The sequence below is a fragment of the Petromyzon marinus genome, unplaced genomic scaffold (genome assembly GCF_048934315.1).
Source record: "Petromyzon marinus isolate PM22_M1 ecotype Great Lakes invasive population unplaced genomic scaffold, UKy_Petmar_22M1.pri1.0 PM_G_Scaffold_6, whole genome shotgun sequence".
Taxonomy (NCBI): domain Eukaryota; kingdom Metazoa; phylum Chordata; class Hyperoartia; order Petromyzontiformes; family Petromyzontidae; genus Petromyzon; species Petromyzon marinus.
The window spans coordinates 5,888,230-5,908,365 of record NW_027423013.1 but is presented as its reverse complement, the minus strand read 5'-3'; the positions used below and the strand labels follow the sequence as shown (position 1 = coordinate 5,908,365).

General features: G+C 48.4%; 1 protein-coding gene across 1 annotated transcript; it reads left to right on the top strand.

Annotated features, from left to right (window-relative positions):
- The first annotated feature begins 1,817 nt into the window (after positions 1-1,817).
- Positions 1,818-10,326, top strand: LOC142918275 (uncharacterized). Its single transcript, XM_076062410.1, has 3 exons — positions 1,818-2,312; positions 2,482-3,347; positions 10,319-10,326. Exons 1-3 carry the CDS (start codon positions 1,819-1,821, stop codon positions 10,324-10,326), a joined length of 1,368 nt encoding a protein of 455 aa, XP_075918525.1. The 5' UTR covers position 1,818.
- The last annotated feature ends 9,810 nt before the right edge of the window (positions 10,327-20,136 follow it).

Genomic DNA, 20,136 nt, shown 5'->3' with positions numbered 1-20,136 from the left:
TGGTGGAGGCGAAGGGGCTGAGAGGCGATGGATAACGAGAGAGGACGAACGGTGATGCTGTCAGCGACGTGAGTGTGGGGGTTGAGGCGACGCAAATCGGGTGGCGAGGTTAATAAAGTGACCACCTAATTTGCGAAGCGACGTTAAATCAGAGTATCACTGTAATTTCTGTGCGTTTTGGATCTCGATTAAGTCGGCTGTAGTGTTCATGATGGCGTATAGTGGTGCACTAGTTCTGCATTGATTGCAAATGATAACCAAGGGGGGGGGGGGGGGGGGAGAGTGGGCGTCATGATGGATACCGTAACGCTCTCCAGCAACGCCTTATCCCACTGGAACAGTTTCATTATCGATAAACTAGAATCGCGCAACATTCACGAGTTTCCCCTCCATCTGTCCACACGCGCAGGGGCGGAGCCATGATTTTGACTTTGGGGGGTTGCTGACTTCAACATTCTGCGATATCCAGTTTATGTTTTCCAATGGGCGCCACAAATGTATGAAACACATTTTATTGGATTTGAACGCGGAGTTTATTATTAGGTCGGAGCCGCTGACGTGGCCGATAAGTTCGAAAGGCTGCCGCTCAAGCAGCCTGCAGGGCAGCACACAGGGTGGCAGCACAAGGTGGCAGCCTGCAGGGCAGCACGAGGTGGTAGCCTGCAGGGCAGCACTAGGTGGCAGCCTGCAGGGCAGCACAAGATGGCAGCACAAGGTGGCAGCCTGCAGCATTTTGCAGCAGCCAGATATCGGGTTATCCCGATTACCGACTTTCCCAAAATTTCAGGGGGGGCTAAGCCCCCCCCCAGCCCCCCCCCCCCCCTGTGGCTCTGCCCCTGCACGCGCGTGATGCCTCCCCAAATCGGTACATCAGATGACAGCAAAAATAACAACTGGGTGCGGAGTGTAAATGATGATAATTTAATTATCCAGGAAGTTACACAGAATGAGCAATGCCTGAATCCTTACCCTTGGGGTTCCTCTAGAAATGGCAAAAAGCCACTGAGAGTGGCCACGTGGAGGAGAGGCTGCTACTCTGTACAGAGCTGGACCGGTACCGCCTGGATCTCTGTGGCATTCGGGAGATCCAGTGGACTGGCTCTGACTCCAATCATCATGAGGGGTGCAGAGTCCTCCACTCAGGGCAGGAGAATGCCAAACAACAAGGAGTGGCTCTTATTCTGAAAAAAAGAATCAAGGCGGCGTGGGAAGGTGGCGGCGAGGTGTGGGAAGCTGTAAGCCCCAGGCTACTTTGGGCTCGCCTCCCCATCAACAGGAGGCAGAGAATGGTGGTGGTGGTTGCTTACGCCCCCACCGAAGATGAACATCAGTGGAGGGATGCATGCAAGCCCGTGGATTCAGATTCCTTCTATGACCTCCTGTCACAGGTGTTAGCTAAAAGTGGCCCCTCCTGATAGAGTCATCCTGTTGGGTGACTTCAATGCCCGAGTTGGTGATGATGCTGGCACCTGGTCTGGAGCCATTGGAAGGCATGGGCCAGATCAACTCAATAACAACGGTAGGAGGCTGTTAGACTTCTGTGCAGCCTTTGGGCTTCTCATTTCCAACAGGCTGTTCTGGCATCTGTGCATCCAGACAACATCGTGGATTCAGCTAATGCAGGCCCATGTCCTTGACACCAGAACCTACAGTGCTGCTGACCTCACTGACCATTAGCTTTTCATATGTAAGATCTTATTATATTAATAAGTATAGACGTGTAAGTCACGTGTGCATTCCTCTGTGCCTGACGTGTAGATGGTGTGGATATTCTTTTTTTCTGTCTGCAGCTGACGCTTCCTCTGCAGAATTGTTCTGATGGAGCAAAGGCACTCAGCGCAGCTCGGTACGACAAGTCAACAATGCGACCAGCGTGCATACAGCACGGACCGGACTGGAAATTTGACACGGCACCAGAGAAGTCATACGGGAGAGAAACCCTTCAAATGTACTGTGTGTAACAAGGCATTTGCATGGCCATCAGTTTTTCAGAACCACCAGAGAACACACACGGGAGAGAAACCCTTCAGGTGCACGATGTGCGGGATGGCGTTTGCACAGTCATATAATCTTGTAACACACCAGAGAACACACACGGGAGAGAAACCCTTCAAGTGCAGTGTGTGTGGGAAGGCATTTTCACATTTATCTACTCTTAAAACACACCAGAGAACACACACAGGAGAGAAACCCTTCAAGTGCAGTGTGTGCGTGAAGGCATTTGCACAGTCATCTGATCTTGTAAAACACCAGAGAACACACACGGGAGAGAAACCCTTCAGGTGCACGATGTGCGGGATGGCGTTTGCACAGTCATGTAATCTAGTAACACACCAGAGAACACACACAGGAGAGAAACCCTTCAATTGCAGTGTGTGTGGGAAGACATTTTCAGATTCATTTGCTCTTAAAACACATCACAGAACACACATGGGAGAGAAACCCTTCAAGTGCAGTGTGTGTGGAAAGGCATTTTCAGATTCATCTACTCTTAAAAAAACACCAGAGAACACACACGGGAGAGAAACCCTTCAGGTGCAGTGTGTGTCGGAAGACATTTTCAGGTTCATCTGCTCTTAAAACACACCAGAGAACACACACGGGAGAGAAACCCTTCAAGTGCAGTGTGTGTGGGAAGGCATTTGCACAGTCATCTGCTCTTAAAAAACACCAGAGAACACACACGGGAGAGAAACCCTTCAAGTGCACTGTGTGTGGGAAGACATTTTCAGATTCATCTGCTCTTAAAACACACCAGAGAACACACACGGGAGAGAAACCCTTCAAGTGCACTGTATGTGGGAAGGCATTTGTACAGTCATTTGCTCTTAAAACACACCAGAGAACACACACGGGAGAGAAACCCTTCAGGTGCAGTGTGTGTGGGAAGACATTTTCACAGTCATCTGCTCTTAAAACACACCAGAGTACACACACGGGAGAGAAACCCTTCAAGTGCAGTGTGTGTGGGAAGGCATTTTCAGATTCATCTACTCTTAAAAAACACCATAGAACACACACGGGAGAGAAACCCTTCAGGTGCAGTGTGTGTCGGAAGACATTTTCAGGTTCATCTGCTCTTAAAACACACCAGAGAACACACACGGGAGAGAAACCCTTCAAGTGCAGTGTGTGTGGGAAGGCATTTGCACAGTCATCTGCTCTTAAAAAACACCAGAGAACACACACGGGAGAGAAACCCTTCAAGTGCACTGTGTGTGGGAAGACATTTTCAGATTCATCTGCTCTTAAAACACACCAGAGAACACACACGGGAGAGAAACCCTTCAGGTGCAGTGTGTGTGGGAAGACATTTTCACAGTCATCTGCTCTTAAAACACACCAGAGTACACACACGGGAGAGAAACCCTTCAAGTGCAGTGTGTGTGGGAAGGCATTTTCACAGTCATCTGCTCTTAAAACACACCAGAGAACACAGAAGCATCAGAAGATCCACAAGGAGTGCAGTCTGAAATCAGCTTGTGAAAGTCAAAGTGCCGTAATGAGCCCATCCCTCATGAAACAAGAACCGGTAGAAAATCCCAGCTTGGACACTTTTAAAGGTATCGAGGTGAAATGTGAAGAAGTGATGGTGAAGAGGGAAGAAGTGATGGGAAAATGTGAAGATGATTCAAATCCAAAATGGGACCTTCACATCGATGGAGGCAATGTAAAGCAGGAGGAGAATTCTGACTGCGAGGCAGAGCGAGGCAACTCTCAGCAGTTTGTGGAAGTGGAGGTGTGGGTGGACTTCCTCCGAGACAATACAAAGTCAAGTGGAGACTCGATAGATGTGTAAGCTTGAGATGATGTCGCTCCAATAGATGCACCTTTGTCACAGGCCTTTAATGACAAGAACGTGAAGTTGGACACTCAGTTGCTAGGTTCAACCTGCAGAGTAAGAGCGGCCAGTCTTTGTAGACCTGTGGGTTGGGTAGATCTTTAACCAGGAGCGAGAGACAATAAGCCCCCAAGCATTCACGATGTTATAATAATTGCATTTACACGCTGCTTGCCTTATCGCCTCGGCAACTTGGAGTTTTATGTCGTACCTCGTCTGAAACACTCGAAGAGCATCCCCAAGTAGCAGCTGCCCCTGTGTGGCACAAGGTGGTGGCCCTGCACCGGCCTGCATGTGGACAAGAGCCTGTCAGTAGGGGGCGATGATTGATGCATCATCTCAGTTGTGTAGTTTGTAGGTAATGTTTAGAATTTGCTACATTTTCATTCAGACGCCAGCATGCAATGGCCTACTCGTTTTGAATGACACAATAGTATGTTTTAAATACACTGTGAAGCAGACTGTGCAACTTTTTTGTAAAAGCTTCTTGTTAATACGATGTAACGTGATGCAGTATATTTCACTGCAGTAATCCAATTTTGTTAATATGCCTAGAATGAATACTTGTCTGATTTTGTGCATACTTGTAACATGTGATCTGTAAGGGTCAAACATTGAATAAGTGATGTTAGGACAAAGTGTGTGTGTGTGTGTTTGAAAGTAACCTGTACAGAGAACTCAGCTGAGACCCGTTGTTCTTGTGATACAGGTCAAACGGTGTTTTTGTGTTCCACGAAGCATCTGGAGCAACTCATTGTCTTTGAAATAGGTAGCACGCTCGGATCATTAATCAGTTACAAGGCATACCACTTAAAGGTTACACGTATAGGAGGAGGTACATTCTCTACAACACGAATTGTAGTTTTGTCTTAAGTGTTGACGTAGATTTTGTCTAACTAGGACTAGAAATGCTCCTTGCTGATTCACGTCTGGATGTTCGTACCTATCGGTTGAAGCAAACCCCACTGCTGTTGAGACGCTGTGCACCAATAAGGGTCCAACACATTGACGGCCTTCAGGCCAGGAAAGTCACAACATTTGCACACGAAGGACGCATTCACGCAAGCACCCCATGCTCCATTTTGAAGTTTTGCAAAGAAGCGTCTTTGAATTGTGATGTGTTTTGAATTATTTTATTTCTTCATTAAAAGCTTGTATCAATTTACATCTGGAAGACTTCATTGAGAAGGACATTTCGTGTGAATTTTCTCTCGTCATTAAGTAGACGGCCTTGCCGGGGGTTCGGTTCAATGCGGACTTTCACCTGTTTGGGATTGCAGGATCGAGATAAGGTGACACGGAGCTGCTGGCCATCTGCAGATCGATTCCAACATAATCGAGCGTCTGCCCCTGCGCCTCCGTCGTTGGTACAGGCGGTGCGTGTCTCCGTTGTGGAGTTTCTGGATAATGTTTGGAATTTCCGCAATTTTGACCATGACACCAACATGCAATGACCTGTGCGTTGTGAATGACGCAACGTTATGTTTTACATCTGCCGTTTAGCAGACTGCACATATTGTGGTGAATGCTACTGGGGTAGCCAGGTGTGCCTGTCGGATTTTAACCTTGAACCTCTGCAATAAATAGAGAATGTGCTACAACATTCTTGGTTCTTTCGGTAAAGTCACGTAAATAGAAAAAAAAACAAGAAAATTGGAAAATAATAAATTGATTAAAAGATGCCCATTGGTCGACTGAGATGACTGTGCCCCCCACAATGTACACACACACAGTGTACACACACACAGTGTACACACACACGGTGTACACACAGTACACACACAGTGTACACACACAGTGTACACACACACACACAGTGTACACACAGTGCACACACACACAGTGTACACACACACACTGCACACACTGTGTACATGTACACACACAGTACACACACACACAGTGTACACACACACAGTGTACACACATAGTGTACACACACACAAAGTGTACGGACACACAGTGTGTACACAATAATTTCAGTTTATTTTGGTATACCCCTGTGAGCCATTCGGCTCTTGAATCAAGTGCAACCACAACAAACACAAACAAGAAACACATCTTAAAGTGGCTACTTTGTGTGACTCTGCAAGCAGAAAATCCATGAAAAAAACAGCAAAATATTCCTTAAAAAAGCACCGTACACCAACGCTGTGTGCTAAAAATCCCAGTGGGATGCAATGTCCACGTTGTTGTTGTTGCTGAGTTCAAGGGAGGGAGCAATGGAAAATGAATCTAAATCAACTCCAATCCTGCTCTGTGACGTCACTACTCAGCATCACCTCATCTGCATGAAACGCCAGGGGGAGGTGTCCCTCGCTAGTGACGTCATGTCACCAAGGTATTCACCCCACCCCGTCTACCGCTGAGCGTGACGTCACCTCTGTCTGGGTCACTTCCGTTATCTGTTCAAGTACAATCCTTATTTGGGCAAAGTTACGCCCGATGACTGGTGGCTCATTAACATAATTTATTCAGTTACAGAGCAGCTCGTGGGAGGGAAGTGACGTCATACTACTTCCTGCTGTCGCGAGGCAACAGGAAGCTGCCGTGTGCGCGCTTGCACTGAAATCCGAGGTGAGAAATTCTCATTGTGGTAGTGGTGGTGGTTGTTGTGGTGGTGGTGGTTGTTGTGGTTGTTGTTGTTGTTGTTTACCAAGGTAGAGCCTCGCTCTCTCTCGTAGGGATGTCAGTTGAGTAGCAGCGAGCATGGGAATCGATGTCCAGGTTGGAACTTTACAACGCGGGGCCTAGCCACGCGGGGCCTTGCCTCCTGCCCTCGCCTGATTGCGTTTACTTTAATTATCTCGCTTAAGTTTAATTTGTCTTCACCCGGCTCGCCACTTTGTAACATTGTTTTATTGTCAATATTCACGCAGTTTTTATTTTTTTCACCAGGCCAAGCCCGCTTGAGCTGCTATACCGCTCTTGTTATCAGAAGCGACCTGCCCACAACAACACAAGGTGAGGCTTTGTCAACGTGTGTGAATGTTTTGACTTAAAACTTTGGTGACTGCAGGAATTAATATTCTTGGTTCTTTCGGTAAAGTCACGTAGATAGAAAATAAAATAAAAACAGATAATCATTTTTCTTTTTTAAATGAAGCAAAAAACCCCACAACGTTTCTATGGCAACATTAATGTTGAAGATGCTAGAGCTTACAGGAATATTTGACATTTGCCCTCTCATTGCGTGCCATGACAGTGCTGTTTGCACAGTTACACATAGCCACTGTAAGATGTTTTTCTTGGTCGTGTTTTTGTTTTGTTGCTTGTTGTGGTTGCACCCGATTCAAGAGCCGAATGGCTCACGGGACTATAACCAAAATAAATCAAACTGAAAATCAAAAAACTGAAACCGCGTGATGAATTTTGGGAAAATTTTTCACTGCATCTCCAAATATATATAAAAAGCAAAGTTGTGATTGTGTGTGTCTGTTCAAAATGTTTAGCGTACTTCCCAACATACAACAAACTGGAAATTTGCCATGTGGGTACTTTCCAGACTGTACACCATGCAAACATTATACAAATACACTTTTGTGTTTTTATTGGGGTGGGGGGAGGGGAGCTCAATAATGTATAGATTTTTTGCACGGCAAGTGAGCTGTGACGTCAAATCTGTCACGTGACCCTCGCACGTGGAAGAGTAACGCATTGTAGTGTAGCGGTTAGCGTTGTCTGTGTGTGTGTCTGTGTGTGTATCTGTGTGTGTGTCTGTGTGTGTGTGTCTGTGTGTGTATCTGTGTGTGTCTGTGTGTGTGTGTCTGTGTGTGTGTCTGTGTGTGTGTCTGTGTGTGTGTGGAAGCCTAACGCATTGTAGTGTAGCGGTTAGCGCTACGCCGCGCTATGAACCCGGCGACCCGAGTTCGATTCCCGCTCACGGCCACCACCGGTGACGATTATTTGAACAGCTTCTGGGCCTCCCCTAGGTAGACTCAGCCTAAAACGAGTAACTGTCGTGGTGTGAACATCGCCACTGGGGAGACAAAGGCGGCCGGACGTGGTGGATCCAAGTCCCGGTCGAAGCCGGCTAGTACACCTAGTCATGAATACATGAATGAATATAGACGTGTAAGTCACGTGTGACTGTATATATTCATTCCTCCATGGCTCGATACTGACGTGTAGATGGTGTGGATATTCTTATTTTCTGTCTGCAGCTCACGCTGGTCTGATGGAGCAAATGCACTCAGCACAGCAAGCCGGGACGACAAGTCAACAATGCGACCAGCATGCATACTGCACGGATTGGACTGGAAATTTGACACAGCACCAGAGAACTCGCACAGGAGAGAAACCCTTCAAGTGCACTGTCTGTGACAAGGCATTTTCAGATTCATCGACTCTTAAAAAACACCAGAGAACACACACGGGAGAGAAACCCTTCAAGTGCACTGTGTGTGGGAAGGCATTTTCAGATTCATCGACTCTTAAAAAACACCAGAGAACACACACGGGAGAGAAACCCTTCAAGTGCACTGTGTGTGGGAAGGCATTTTCACAGTCATCTGCTCTTAAAATTCACCAGAGAACACACACGGGAGAGAAACCCTTCAAGTGCAGTGTGTGTGGGAAGACATTTTCAGATTCATCTGCTCTTAAAACACACCAGAGAACACACACGGGAGAGAAACCCTTCAAATGCAGTGTGTGTGGGAAGGCATTTTCAGATTCATCTCATTTTCAAAGACACCAGAGAACACACACGGGAGAGAAACCCTTCAAGTGCAGTGTGTGTGGGAAGACATTTTCAGATTCATTTGCTCTTAAAACACACCAGAGAACACACACGGGAGAGAAACCCTTCAAATGCAGTGTGTGTGGGAAGGCATTTTCAGATTCATCTCATTTTCAAAGACACCAGAGAACACACACGGGAGAGAAACCCTTCAAGTGCAGTGTGTGTGGGAAGACATTTTCAGATTCATTTGCTCTTAAAACACACCAGAGAACACACACGGGAGAGAAACCCTTCAAGTGCAGTGTGTGTGGAAAGGCATTTTCACAGTCATTTGCTCTTAAAAAACACCAGAGAACACACACGGGAGAGAAACCCTTCAAATGCACTGTGTGTGGGAAGACTTTTTCAGATTCATCTACTCTTAAAACACACCAGAGAACACACACGGGAGAGAAACCCTTCAAGTGCAGTGTGTATGGGAAGGCATTTCCAGATTCATCTAATAAAACACCAGAGAACACACACGGGAGAGAAACCCTTCAAGTGCAGTATTTGTGGGAAGACATTTTCACGGTCATCTGCTCTTAAAAAACACCAGAGAACACACACGGGAGAGAAACCCTTCAAGTGCAGTGTGTGTGTGAAGGCATTTTCACAGTCATCTGCTCTTAAAACACACCAGAAAACACACGGGAGAGAACCCCTTCAATTGCAGTGTGTGTGGGAAGGCATTTTCACAGTCATCTGGTCTTAAATCACACCAGAGAACACACATGGGAGAGAAACCCTTCTAGTGCAGTGTTTGTAGGAAGGCATTTTCACATTCATCTGCTCTGAAAAAACACCAGAGTACACACGGGAGAGAAACCCTTCAAGTGCAGTGTGTGCGGGAAGGCATTTGCACATTCATCAAATCTTCAGGTACACCAGAGAACACACAGGAGAGAAACCCTTGAGGTACACTGTGTGGGATGATGTTTGCACAGTCATCACATCTTAAAGTACACCAGAAAACACACACGGGAGAGAGACCCTTCAGGTGCACTCTGCGGGAAGGCGTTTGCACAGTCATAAAATCTTCAAGTACACCAGAGAACACGGAAGCATCAGAAGATCTGCAAGGAGTGGAATCTGAAATCAGCTTGTGAAAGTCAAAGTGCCACAATAAGCCCATCCCTCATGAAACAAGAACCGGACAAAAATCTCAGCTTGGACACTTTTAAAGGTATCGAGGTGAAATATGAAGAGGTGATGGTGAAGAGGGAAGAAGTGATGGTGAAGAGCGAAGAAGTGAAGGTGAAATGTGAAGATGAAGATTCAACTCCAAAATGGGACCTTCACATCAATGGAAGCAACGTGAAGCAAGAGGAGAATTCTGACTGTGAGGCAGAGCGAGGCAACTCCCAGCAGTTTGTGGAAGTGGAGGTGTGGGTGGACTTCCTCCGAGACAATACAAAGTCAAGTGGAGACCCGGTAGATGAGTTAGCTTGAGATGATGTCGCTACAATGGATGCACCTTTGTCACAGGCCTTTAATGACAAGAACGTGAAGTTGGACACTCAGTTGCTAGGTTCAACCTGCAGAGTAAGGGCGGCCAGTCTTTGTGGACCTGTGGGTTGGGTAGATCTTTAACCAGGAGCGAGAGACAATAATCCCCCAAGCATTCACTATGTTATCATAATAATTCCATTTACACGGTGCTTGCTTAACCGCCTCAGCAACTTGGAGTTTAGTGTCTCGTCTGAAACACTCGAAGAGCAACCCCAAGTAGCAGCTGCCCCTGTGTGCCACAGGGTGGTGACCCTGCACCAGCCTGCATGTGGACAAGAGCCTGTCAGTAGGGGGCGATGATTGATGCGTCATCTCAGTTGTGTAGTTTGTAGGTAATCTTGATTCGAAGCTTTCGTGACTGCAGGAATCCACACTCTTGAGTTCTTTCGGTAAAGTCACCACGTGGGTAGAAACATAACAGATCACGGCGTTTAGATCACAACACGCACAATCGTCATCAGGTGGGACAACCACAGCAAGAGAAACTGCTGAAGTAGTAGGCGCCTACTCTAGCAGTTTCTTATTGCTGCTGTGCTTGTCCCACCTGATGACGATTGCTTGTGTTGCCATCGAAACGCCGTGATCTATTATTTGTAGCGTAATGTTTAGAATTTGCTACATTTTGACCCAGACGCCAGCATGCAACGGCCTACTCGTTTTGAATGACGCAATAATAGTACGTTGTACATACACTGTTAAGCAGACGGTGCGTATTTTTTTAAAACAGCTTCTTGTTAATACGATGTAACGTGATGCAGTATATTTCGCTGCAGTAATTCAATGTTGTTAATATGCCCGTCAATAATTTAGAATTAATACTTGTCTGACTGTGCGCGTACAGGTAACATTTTGTCTGTGAGGGTCAAACATTGAATAAGTGATGTTAGGACAAAGTGTGTGTGTGTGTGTGTTTTGGAAGTAACCTGTACAGAGAACTCAGGTGAGACCCGTTGTTCTTGTGATACAGGTCAAAGGGTACTTTTGTGTTTCACGAAGAGTCTGCTTCTGGAGCAACTCATCGTCTTTGAAATAGGGAGCACGCTCGGATCATTCATCAGTTACAAGGCATACCACTTGAAAGTTACACGTATAGGAGGAGGTACATTCTCTACAACACGAATTGTAGTTTTGTCTTACGTGTTGACGTAGATTTTGTCTAGCTGGGACTATAAATGCTCCTTGCTGATTCACGTCTGGATGTTCGTAACCATCGGTTGAAGCAAACCCCACTGCTGTTGTTGAGACGCTGTGCACCAATAAGGGTCCAACACATTGACGGCCTTCAGGCCAGGAAAGTCACAACATTTGCACACGAAGGATGCATTCACGCAAGTACCCCATGCTCCGTTTTGAAGTTTTAAAATGAAACATCTTTGAATTGTGTTGTGTTTTGAATTGGATGATTTTATTTCTTCATTAAAAGCTTGTATCAATTTACATGTGGAAGACTTAATTGAAAAGGACATTTCGTGTGAATTTTCTCTCGTCATTAAGTAGATGGCCTTGCCGGGGATTCGGTTCGATGCGGACTTTCACCTGTTTGGGATTGCGGGATCGAGATAAGGCAACACTGAGCTGGCCGTGCGAGAAGACCGCTGTCTGCAGATTGATTCCAACGTAATCGAACGTCTGTCCCTGCGCCTCTGTCGTCCATGCAGGGGGTGCGTAGGTTTGCAGCGCCCCCTGCATGAAAACAGCGGAAAGTGCAGCGTTCATCACAGATAGATAAAGTTGTGCGCTTATATTTAAAATATTATTCTTTTATAATGTGATGTTGAAATCGGAAAGTATTTGGCCAGTTGATGATTTCAATCAGATTTATTCATTTATTATGCACCACATATCCGAGCTTTTGTGGTCCTGTTGAGCTAAAGTTGGAAAAAGTCCGTGACTATAACTTCGCTAAATATTGTAAACGTGTTTCTATTATTTAGTTATTGTTTAATACAAACTTCTTCAGATAATGGGTTTCAAGATGTACTTGAATGGCACGTTCGTTGTTCCGGTGTTTAATGGCTTGGATGGCATGGCAAATGGCTTCCATCGATGTGGAAGTCAATGGTGGATGATAATTTGACATTTCGGTGTTGATTTGGAGTAGATTGTTTAACTGTTGCATACCGGGTGGTGAAATGCTTTGCCGAGTACCTGAACTGTTTGACCAAGTGAATTCATGAAGAGTTCGATACGAGTTTGAGCGTTAAAATTATTGCGGAACAACAAAGGTCGGATATTTTAAAGATCCCTGATCGTACGTTTATTGCGACAATGTTCACGGGGAACACGTGTGGAGGAGAGTTCCGGGTGAAGTCTCCCCTTACCTGGCAACCATGGTGGCTGTCCGCTGATCACTCTCGCTCCGTCACAGCTACGAGCCTTAGGGACGGGACGCTCCACCCTGGCGCTGTTTTAATTCACAGCACCAAGACTGGAGAGCCTCATCCCTGCAGTTCCCTCCTGTTGTGCCGCAGCATTTACCGCGTAACGAGGCAACGTTTTCATGAGCAGTGCGTTCCACTACGCACCCACACGAGCGAACCATGTGCAACAGTGTGCGTACATACAGACACGAACAAACACGCGGGTGCACATACACACACGAGCGCTTACTTGCAAACACGGACGGGTGGAGATGCACGCACGAGTGTGGTCACCACCTGGCTAGCTACACTAGTCACGTGATAACTAGTATAGTAAACTATACACTACACTATACACTACACTATACACTACTATAGACTACACTATACACTACACTACTATACACTACACTATACTAAACACTTATACACTATACTATACACTACTATACACTACACTATACACTATTATACACTACACTATACACTACACTACTATACACTACTATACACTACACTATACACTACACTATATACTACACTAAACACTATTATACACTACACTATACACTACACTATACACTACGCTACTATACACTACACTATACGCTACTATACACTACACTATACACTACACTATACACTACACTATACACTACTATACACTACACTATATACTACACTATATACTACACTATACACTACTATACACTACACTATTATACACTACTATACACTACACTACTTTACACTACACTATACACCACTATACACTACTATACACTACACTATACACTACACTATACACTACTATGCAATACACTATTATACACTACACTATACACTACTATACACTACACTACACACTATACACTACTATACACTACACTACTACACTACACTATACACTACTACACACTAGTGCTGCACTAGTCCCCAAACTGCAAAGACAAATGCTCCCCAATGTAGACTGACGCACCCACAGACCCACACATGGACCCACATTCTCGCACAGAAACCCACGGACTCATCGACTCCCACTGGACGTGCGCTGTTAGCGAGCACCGGTGAGGGTCGCAATGGAACCACACCAGGGGCTGGTGTGGACAGAACCACGGCTGGCCGCTCGTCTCTCAAATTCTGATGTTAGCACCCCCACCCACCTCACCACCTCCTTAATTATGGCTGAGTCCACCTAAGTGACGCTCAGGACTGCTTCAGGTAAGGGGCCGACCTTAAATGACGTCACGCGATTTTAGAGGATTTTTGACCCCCCATCGTCACACGACGTCACACGACGTCACACAAAGTCAGACCCCTCCCCCTCAATTATGACGTCACAAAGTTCTGCCCCCCTCCCCCCCCCCCCAAAAAAAAACATGCTTCAAATCCCTTTAAACTATTGTCATTGTAGTGCGTATTTAATGTAGCGCTGCACTCTGATGTTGTAGGTGTAGTGATTGTAGAATCACTACTGTGTACACACGCACAAGCGTGACGTCACTATGCGGGGGAGCGTCATGACCACGCGGGTCTACACACACGCATGACGTCATCCCGGCTGGAGGCGGGAATGACGTCAGGGCCGGTTCCGGGCTCCGGGAGGCCATGAGGGTGGTGTGAGGCCGTGGCACTCTCTGTGACCCCGGCTGGACACGTGACTGGACCCCAGTGGGGGCTGGGGGCCTAGGGGGCACCTCGGAGGGCACGTGGACAGCAGGGGGGCTTCGAGAGGGTTTTCGAAGGGAGGCGTGGCCGGGGTGGGGCCCGGGCACGCCGAGGCCCATATAAGCAGCCTCCTCACGAGGTTCGAGGCTGCCCGTATCAAGAACGAAGATGCATCATGAAGACGCCAAGAAGAGTCAAGCCTCCAGTCAGCGGACCTGGCAGTAGCCCACCTCGCTGGGTCACGCTAGAGTATTTGAGAAGTATGTGTCAGCTAGAGTAGGTTGGTGGTCACCACCTTATGTGCAGTGTTATATTACTTACCGTTCTAATAAATCAGCGTTGCCTCCCAAGGAGTCGTGTGTGCACCTAATTCGAACTCACTACATTTGGTGTCAGAAGTTGCGGAAAAATAAATAACGTTAGGTGTTATCCTAGTCAGTATAATATGTGCACGATTACTACAACTTACCTGATCGCTTTCACACGACGAGGAGGCGAGACGATCATCTTCGGGGCAGCCCCGGGGTTCTGCAGCCTCGGTGAAGGAGGGAGATGGCGCTGCAGGCGGGGCAGCAGCACGCACATCACGTCGCTGCTTCGCCGCCATCGAGAGAGAGAGCGACGGAGCTGGAGGAGAGAGTCCGCCGCTGCTGCCGTTTCCTTGGGCGGGAAATTCGCGCGCGCATGGTACACGCGCGGCCGCCATCTTGGCGGGCGGTCGGGACGCGGTTCCCGCCAAAACGCCGTTCCCGCCATTCTCAACGTCTGTGGAGGGAGATCTTGGGCCGTCTTGGTGGCATCCTGTGCTCACCATCCAAGAGTCTTCAAGTTCCACAGTGCAGCCTCCGTTCCTCACGGCCTCTCAGGCGAGTCGTGACACAATGCACCCGGTCCTAAAAACACACTTCACCCATCTTGCGTGCGCCGGGTTGCGATTAGGTGTTTTTTTTACTCGCTGGGTTGCGAAGCGTGTTAGTTGGGTTGGGTGCGTGGCAGATTGACGCGGCGCCCGTGCGTGTGTCTGCTTTGTAACAGTGTTAAGTACGGCGTCGGGATTGCTATCTTAAGGAGCCAGTTAATTATTAATTCGGCTATGTGGGGGGTCTCGGCCTCCGTTAAGATCCAGTGAATTGCCGGGTTAATGATTTGTTGACACTTTGTTTGATTGCCGTTGCGGAGTCGCGATTGTTTTTGCGTATACAGTATGGCGCTTCGCTCGTGAATGTTGTCAATGTGTGACTGTGCGAAACTTTGCTTGTGAGTGTTAACAATGTATGCTTTGTATGGAGCTTTGTTCGTGATTGTTAATGTATAGCTTGTGCCACATTTGTTAACGAAGTGTTGATTGTATGGGATTTTTCTCGAGATCGCGATGTGTGGACTGTGTGTACTGCATAGACTGTCTCTCTGCACTGATACGGGTTGTGACGTACATTGTTGTGATCCTTGTTGCGGATCGTTAAATTGTGATGGTGACATGGTGCCAGTGATTTGGATTGTGCTGCTGGCTGTGGCTAATCTGGGCCAAAGATCCTGACCAGAATGCCCCCCTGTCATTGTTGCGTGTTGACACGAGTGTGGTCCCGTCATGGTGTGGCTGACGGCTTGACCTGACAGCCCGGAGATTGAGACACTCCGTGGCGTGTCTATCCTAGTGGGCAGTTCGCTCACATGGCTCGGAGAGTGTGGTCCCGTCATGCTGTGGCTGATGGCTTGACCTGGCGGCCCGGAGATCGAGACACTCTGAGGCGCGTCTGAGACAGTGAGCCAGAGGCTCAGGGAGCTTGTGGTGAGTTGCTCGCTCAGCTCGGTTGGTACAGCTAAATGCTGCAATGTGAGGCTTGGAGAGAGGGGTTGGTGTGTCCTCTCAACCCGGTTGGGACAGCTGATTGCTGCAATGCGAGTCCTGGAGAGAGGTGTTCTTGTGTCTTCTCAGCTCGGTCGGAACAGCTACATGCTGCGATGCGAGTCTTGGAGAGAGACTGGGTTATAATTCCCCCGATACGGCCGACACGTGCGCGTCGGAAAGGCGGGGGGTGCTACCGAGTGGCATGAGATGTCTGGGTTGGCCTTCAAGGGAGGGCTTCTGAGTTGTGCGAGCGCGGAAAACGCGCGTGGGGTCGCCATTTTGTGTGAGCGTGGTAAACCGCAGGGGATGCGGCTCGTGCATGCGGCCGCCATTTTGTACATGCATGGGTATTTGTGTGAAGCATTTCTGGGCAAGAGCAGGCATTTTTTTGTCACGTCGATTTAACATTCTTTTTTTACAAAAAATGTAGATACTGAGGCAACGCTGAAGTGCGACTTCTTTGCCCAGTACATGGGTCAACCTGGAAGCATGACTTCCTTGACCCGGGATGTTGTACAACATCCAACGGTTGTACCTTTGGTTGCAGCATACTGGCTCGACCTTGAAGAGTGACTTCCTTGAGCCAGTACATGGGTCGACCCTGAAGTGCGACTTCTTGACCTGGGACGTAGGGAGACGTCCGGAATGTTAAGTGGTGTTTGTAGGTGGGTGTTAGACTTTCGGTCTTCGCCCTATTGCCACCTGTGGGGTGGAACGGTAACAGGGCGGTGTGAGACCCTGCCATCTATGGGGTGGTTGTGTGGTTTTGGTTTGATTTACCGGTGTTGGTTGTGCATCCAATGCGTCGGAATCTATGTATTTTTGTTTTTATTTCTTCCGCCGGGCGGAATACGATCATCTCCACTTCCCTGGGCCGGGTGGCTGTCGTGTCCGACGAGCTGAGGCGTGGGCTTGTGGTGCTGTGCCTCAGGAGGTGGTTTCTTCTTGTCACAGGATTCATGCACCTGCCGCCCTTGGAGTCGCCGATTATGCTGACCGGATGTGGACTTGAAGGGGAGAGTGGAGCGCCCGTACGTCACTCCTGCTCATCCTGTTGCCCAACTCCTGGGGAGGGGCCGTGCCCTTTTTGGGCCTTTTTCAAGTTCCCCCAGGACCTCCAGGGAGAGCGTGCTCGCCTCCCCTGGAGGCAGGGCCACGCGAATTCGTTTGAAGACTGGCCGCTGTCCATGACTCTCACACCTTGTTGATTGCCTGCACCGTTGTCAAGCAGCCACATTCATATGTCGGTGCATGCGTACAAATTCACACGGATGGGCTGTGCTAAGGGATAAGTGGGTTGACCAGTTCTTTTGGTGTACATGTTGTTGTTGGTTCCCCTCATTCCATACATTCTTCCCTTCCCCTCCTCTCGGTGTGTGTACATATGTTTCTTGGGGTGATTATTGTCGGTCACCGGTTGTTTGTTGACGTTGTTGTTGGAGGCACACTGCTTTTTTTTTCTGTATTGTCACAGCCGAGACGGCTGGTTTTTTTACATGGGGGAGGGTGATGTAGTGATTGTAGAATCACTACTGTGTACACACGCACAAGCGTGACGTCACTATGCGGGGGAGCGTCATGACCACGCGGGTCTACACACACGCATGACGTCATCCCGGCTGGAGGCGGGAATGACGTCAGGGCCGGTTCTGGGCTCCGGGAGGCCACGAGGGTGGTGTGGGGCCGTGGCACTCTCTGTGACCCCGGCTGGACACGTGACTGGACCCCAGTGGGGGCTGGGGGCCTAGGGGGCACCTCGGAGGGCACGTGGACAGCAGGGGGGCTTCGAGAGGGTTTTCGAAGGGAGGCGTGGCCGGGGTGGGGCCCGGGCACGCCGAAGCCCATATAAGCAGCCTCCTCACGAGGTTCGAGGCTGCCCGTATCAAGAACGAAGATGCATCGTGAAGACGCCAAGAAGAGTCAAGCCTCCAGTCAGCGGACCTGGCAGTAGCCCACCTCGCTGGGTCACGCTAGAGTATTTGAGAAGTATGTGTCAGCTAGAGTAGGTTGGTGGTCACCACCTTATGTGCAGTGTTATATTACTTACCGTTCTAATAAATCAGCGTTGCCTCCCAAGGAGTCGTGTGTGCACCTAATTCGAACTCACTACATAGGTAGAAGACATTACAAAGTCTATTTAATCAAGTAGAACTTGTTTATATTTATTTAAAGTTGCGCAATTTGATGTCACGTCACGTTTCTCAAACCCCCCCCCCCCTCGTCACACATCGTCACAAACGTCTGACCCCGCCCCCCCCACCTCTAGGTGCGTGACGTCATTCACGGACGGCCCCTAATTGTCGCTGGTATTGGCCGTGAGCGAGAATGGCGCAGCGCCGCTTACCGCTACGCCGTGATGGTGCCCTTACCTGCATGAACGGAGACGCGGTCAGACGATGGGTGAGCCGTTGGTGCGGGCAGGACGAGTGATCTCGGGCGTACCTCCTGACGTGGAAGGCGAGGGAGGTCGGAGTGCGCGTGTGAAGAGAGACGGCAAGGGGCGGGAGGAGAGGGGGGCGATCGGACGGAGCGGAAGCAGGAGGACGAGGGCAGGAGAGACAGCGGAGCCGTGGAGGAGTCTGGGCGCGCTTGATGGTGAAAGTTGACGTGGACGCACGCTGCAGAAGAGAAGAAAATCTTCACGCTCGGCGCCACACACAGCCAGACGTAGCTCACCTCATCCGTCTTGCTGACGATGTGTAGGACGACTAGACTCTGATTGTCTTGTAGCTCTGTGGAAAGAAGGAGAGGTGTCTTGGGTCAAACAAGGCCCTCTGCCACCGGTGTGGGCGGGGGGGGGGGGTACCCTAGTGGAGGGCTGAGCGTGGGAGTGAGTCGAGGGGAGGGTGAGTGGTGGTTGACATGAATTTGAATTCTTATACATGCTATGTATTGTAACATTTATTGTCGCATGGGTTTACATATAGTAGAACATATAGGCTATTAGACGAGGACCAATTGAGTGCTAACATCGTTAACACGGACCCACATCGTGATCAGGGACCCACATCGTCAACAGGGATGCTCGCCTCGTCAATAGAGACCCACATCAAAAGGCACGCTCACCCCTTTAATCCGGACCCATATCTTCAATCGGGACCCACATCGTCACCAGTGACCCACAACATGAATATGGACACTCACCTCGTCAGTAGGGACCCACATCGTCAACAGTGACCCACAACATGAATATGTTCACGTTTTTGTTTGTTGCGGTTGCACCCGAGTCAAGGGCCGCACGGCTCACAGGGCTCTACACCTAACACATGAAACTTAAATTAAACTGAAGACGACGTCTCGCCAGCATGCATCTATCCTCCACGCGTGGCTTCTGTCACGCGACTTCCACGATTTCGCCTGAGAGTTTCCCGCCGCGTGCCCCCATAGGTCTTCTCCATCGGTCGCTCGACTCGCGTAGACCATTCATCCGCATGGTCCACGTGGTCAAAGAAGAAGTTGGTACCAGCCAAGGCAGCACAACGCCAGTCACACAGACTTATGTAAATGGTCGATAAGAGTGAAGTACAGTACGTCATAACCCACTCATTTCAAATGCTTGCCACATTATTCGTTGCTATTGGTCACATAAAGAACTTGGAATTGCTAATGCTGTGCCACCTCAGGTTCTAAGGCAAAGGGAAATGTCTGCTCTGGGCCGGTCAAGGACACTATTTCTGGGATGAAACTATCACATTCACGACACGTGATAAAGCATTTAAGCAGTATGCATTGCTGTGACCTTAGCAGGTACCACCACGGTCAGTATGCACTGCTGTAGTGAAAGCAGGTACCACCACAGTATGCACTGATGTAATTATAGCAGGTACCACTAGTCAGTATGCCTGCTGTAATCATAGCAGGTACCACCACAGCAGTATGCACTGCTGTAATCATAGCAGGTACCACCACAGTATACACTGCTGTAATCATAGCAGGTACCACTACCGTCAGTATGCATTGCTGTAATCATAGCAGGTACCACCACAGCCAGTATGCAGTGCTGTTATAGCATAAAAAAGTATAGTTCATTTAGTTCATAGTTCATTTATTTGGTATAGCCCTGTGAGCCATTCGGCTCTTGAATCGGGTGCAACCGCAACAAACAAAAAACATGAACAAGAAAACATCTTAAAGTGACTTTGTGACTGTGCAGACAGAAAATACAGGAAAAAATCTAAATATT

What these genes read in the sequence shown, in the direction of transcription:
- LOC142918275 (XM_076062410.1), top strand. Translation starts at nt 1,819, where the DNA reads ATGGAGCAAAGGCACTCAGCGCAGCTCGGTACGACAAGTCAACAATGC. An exon ending in TGCGGGATGGCGTTTGCACA is followed by an intron (nt 2,313 to 2,481) that starts GTCATGTAATCT and finishes GCATTTTCAGAT; the next exon opens with TCATCTACTCTTAAAAAAAC.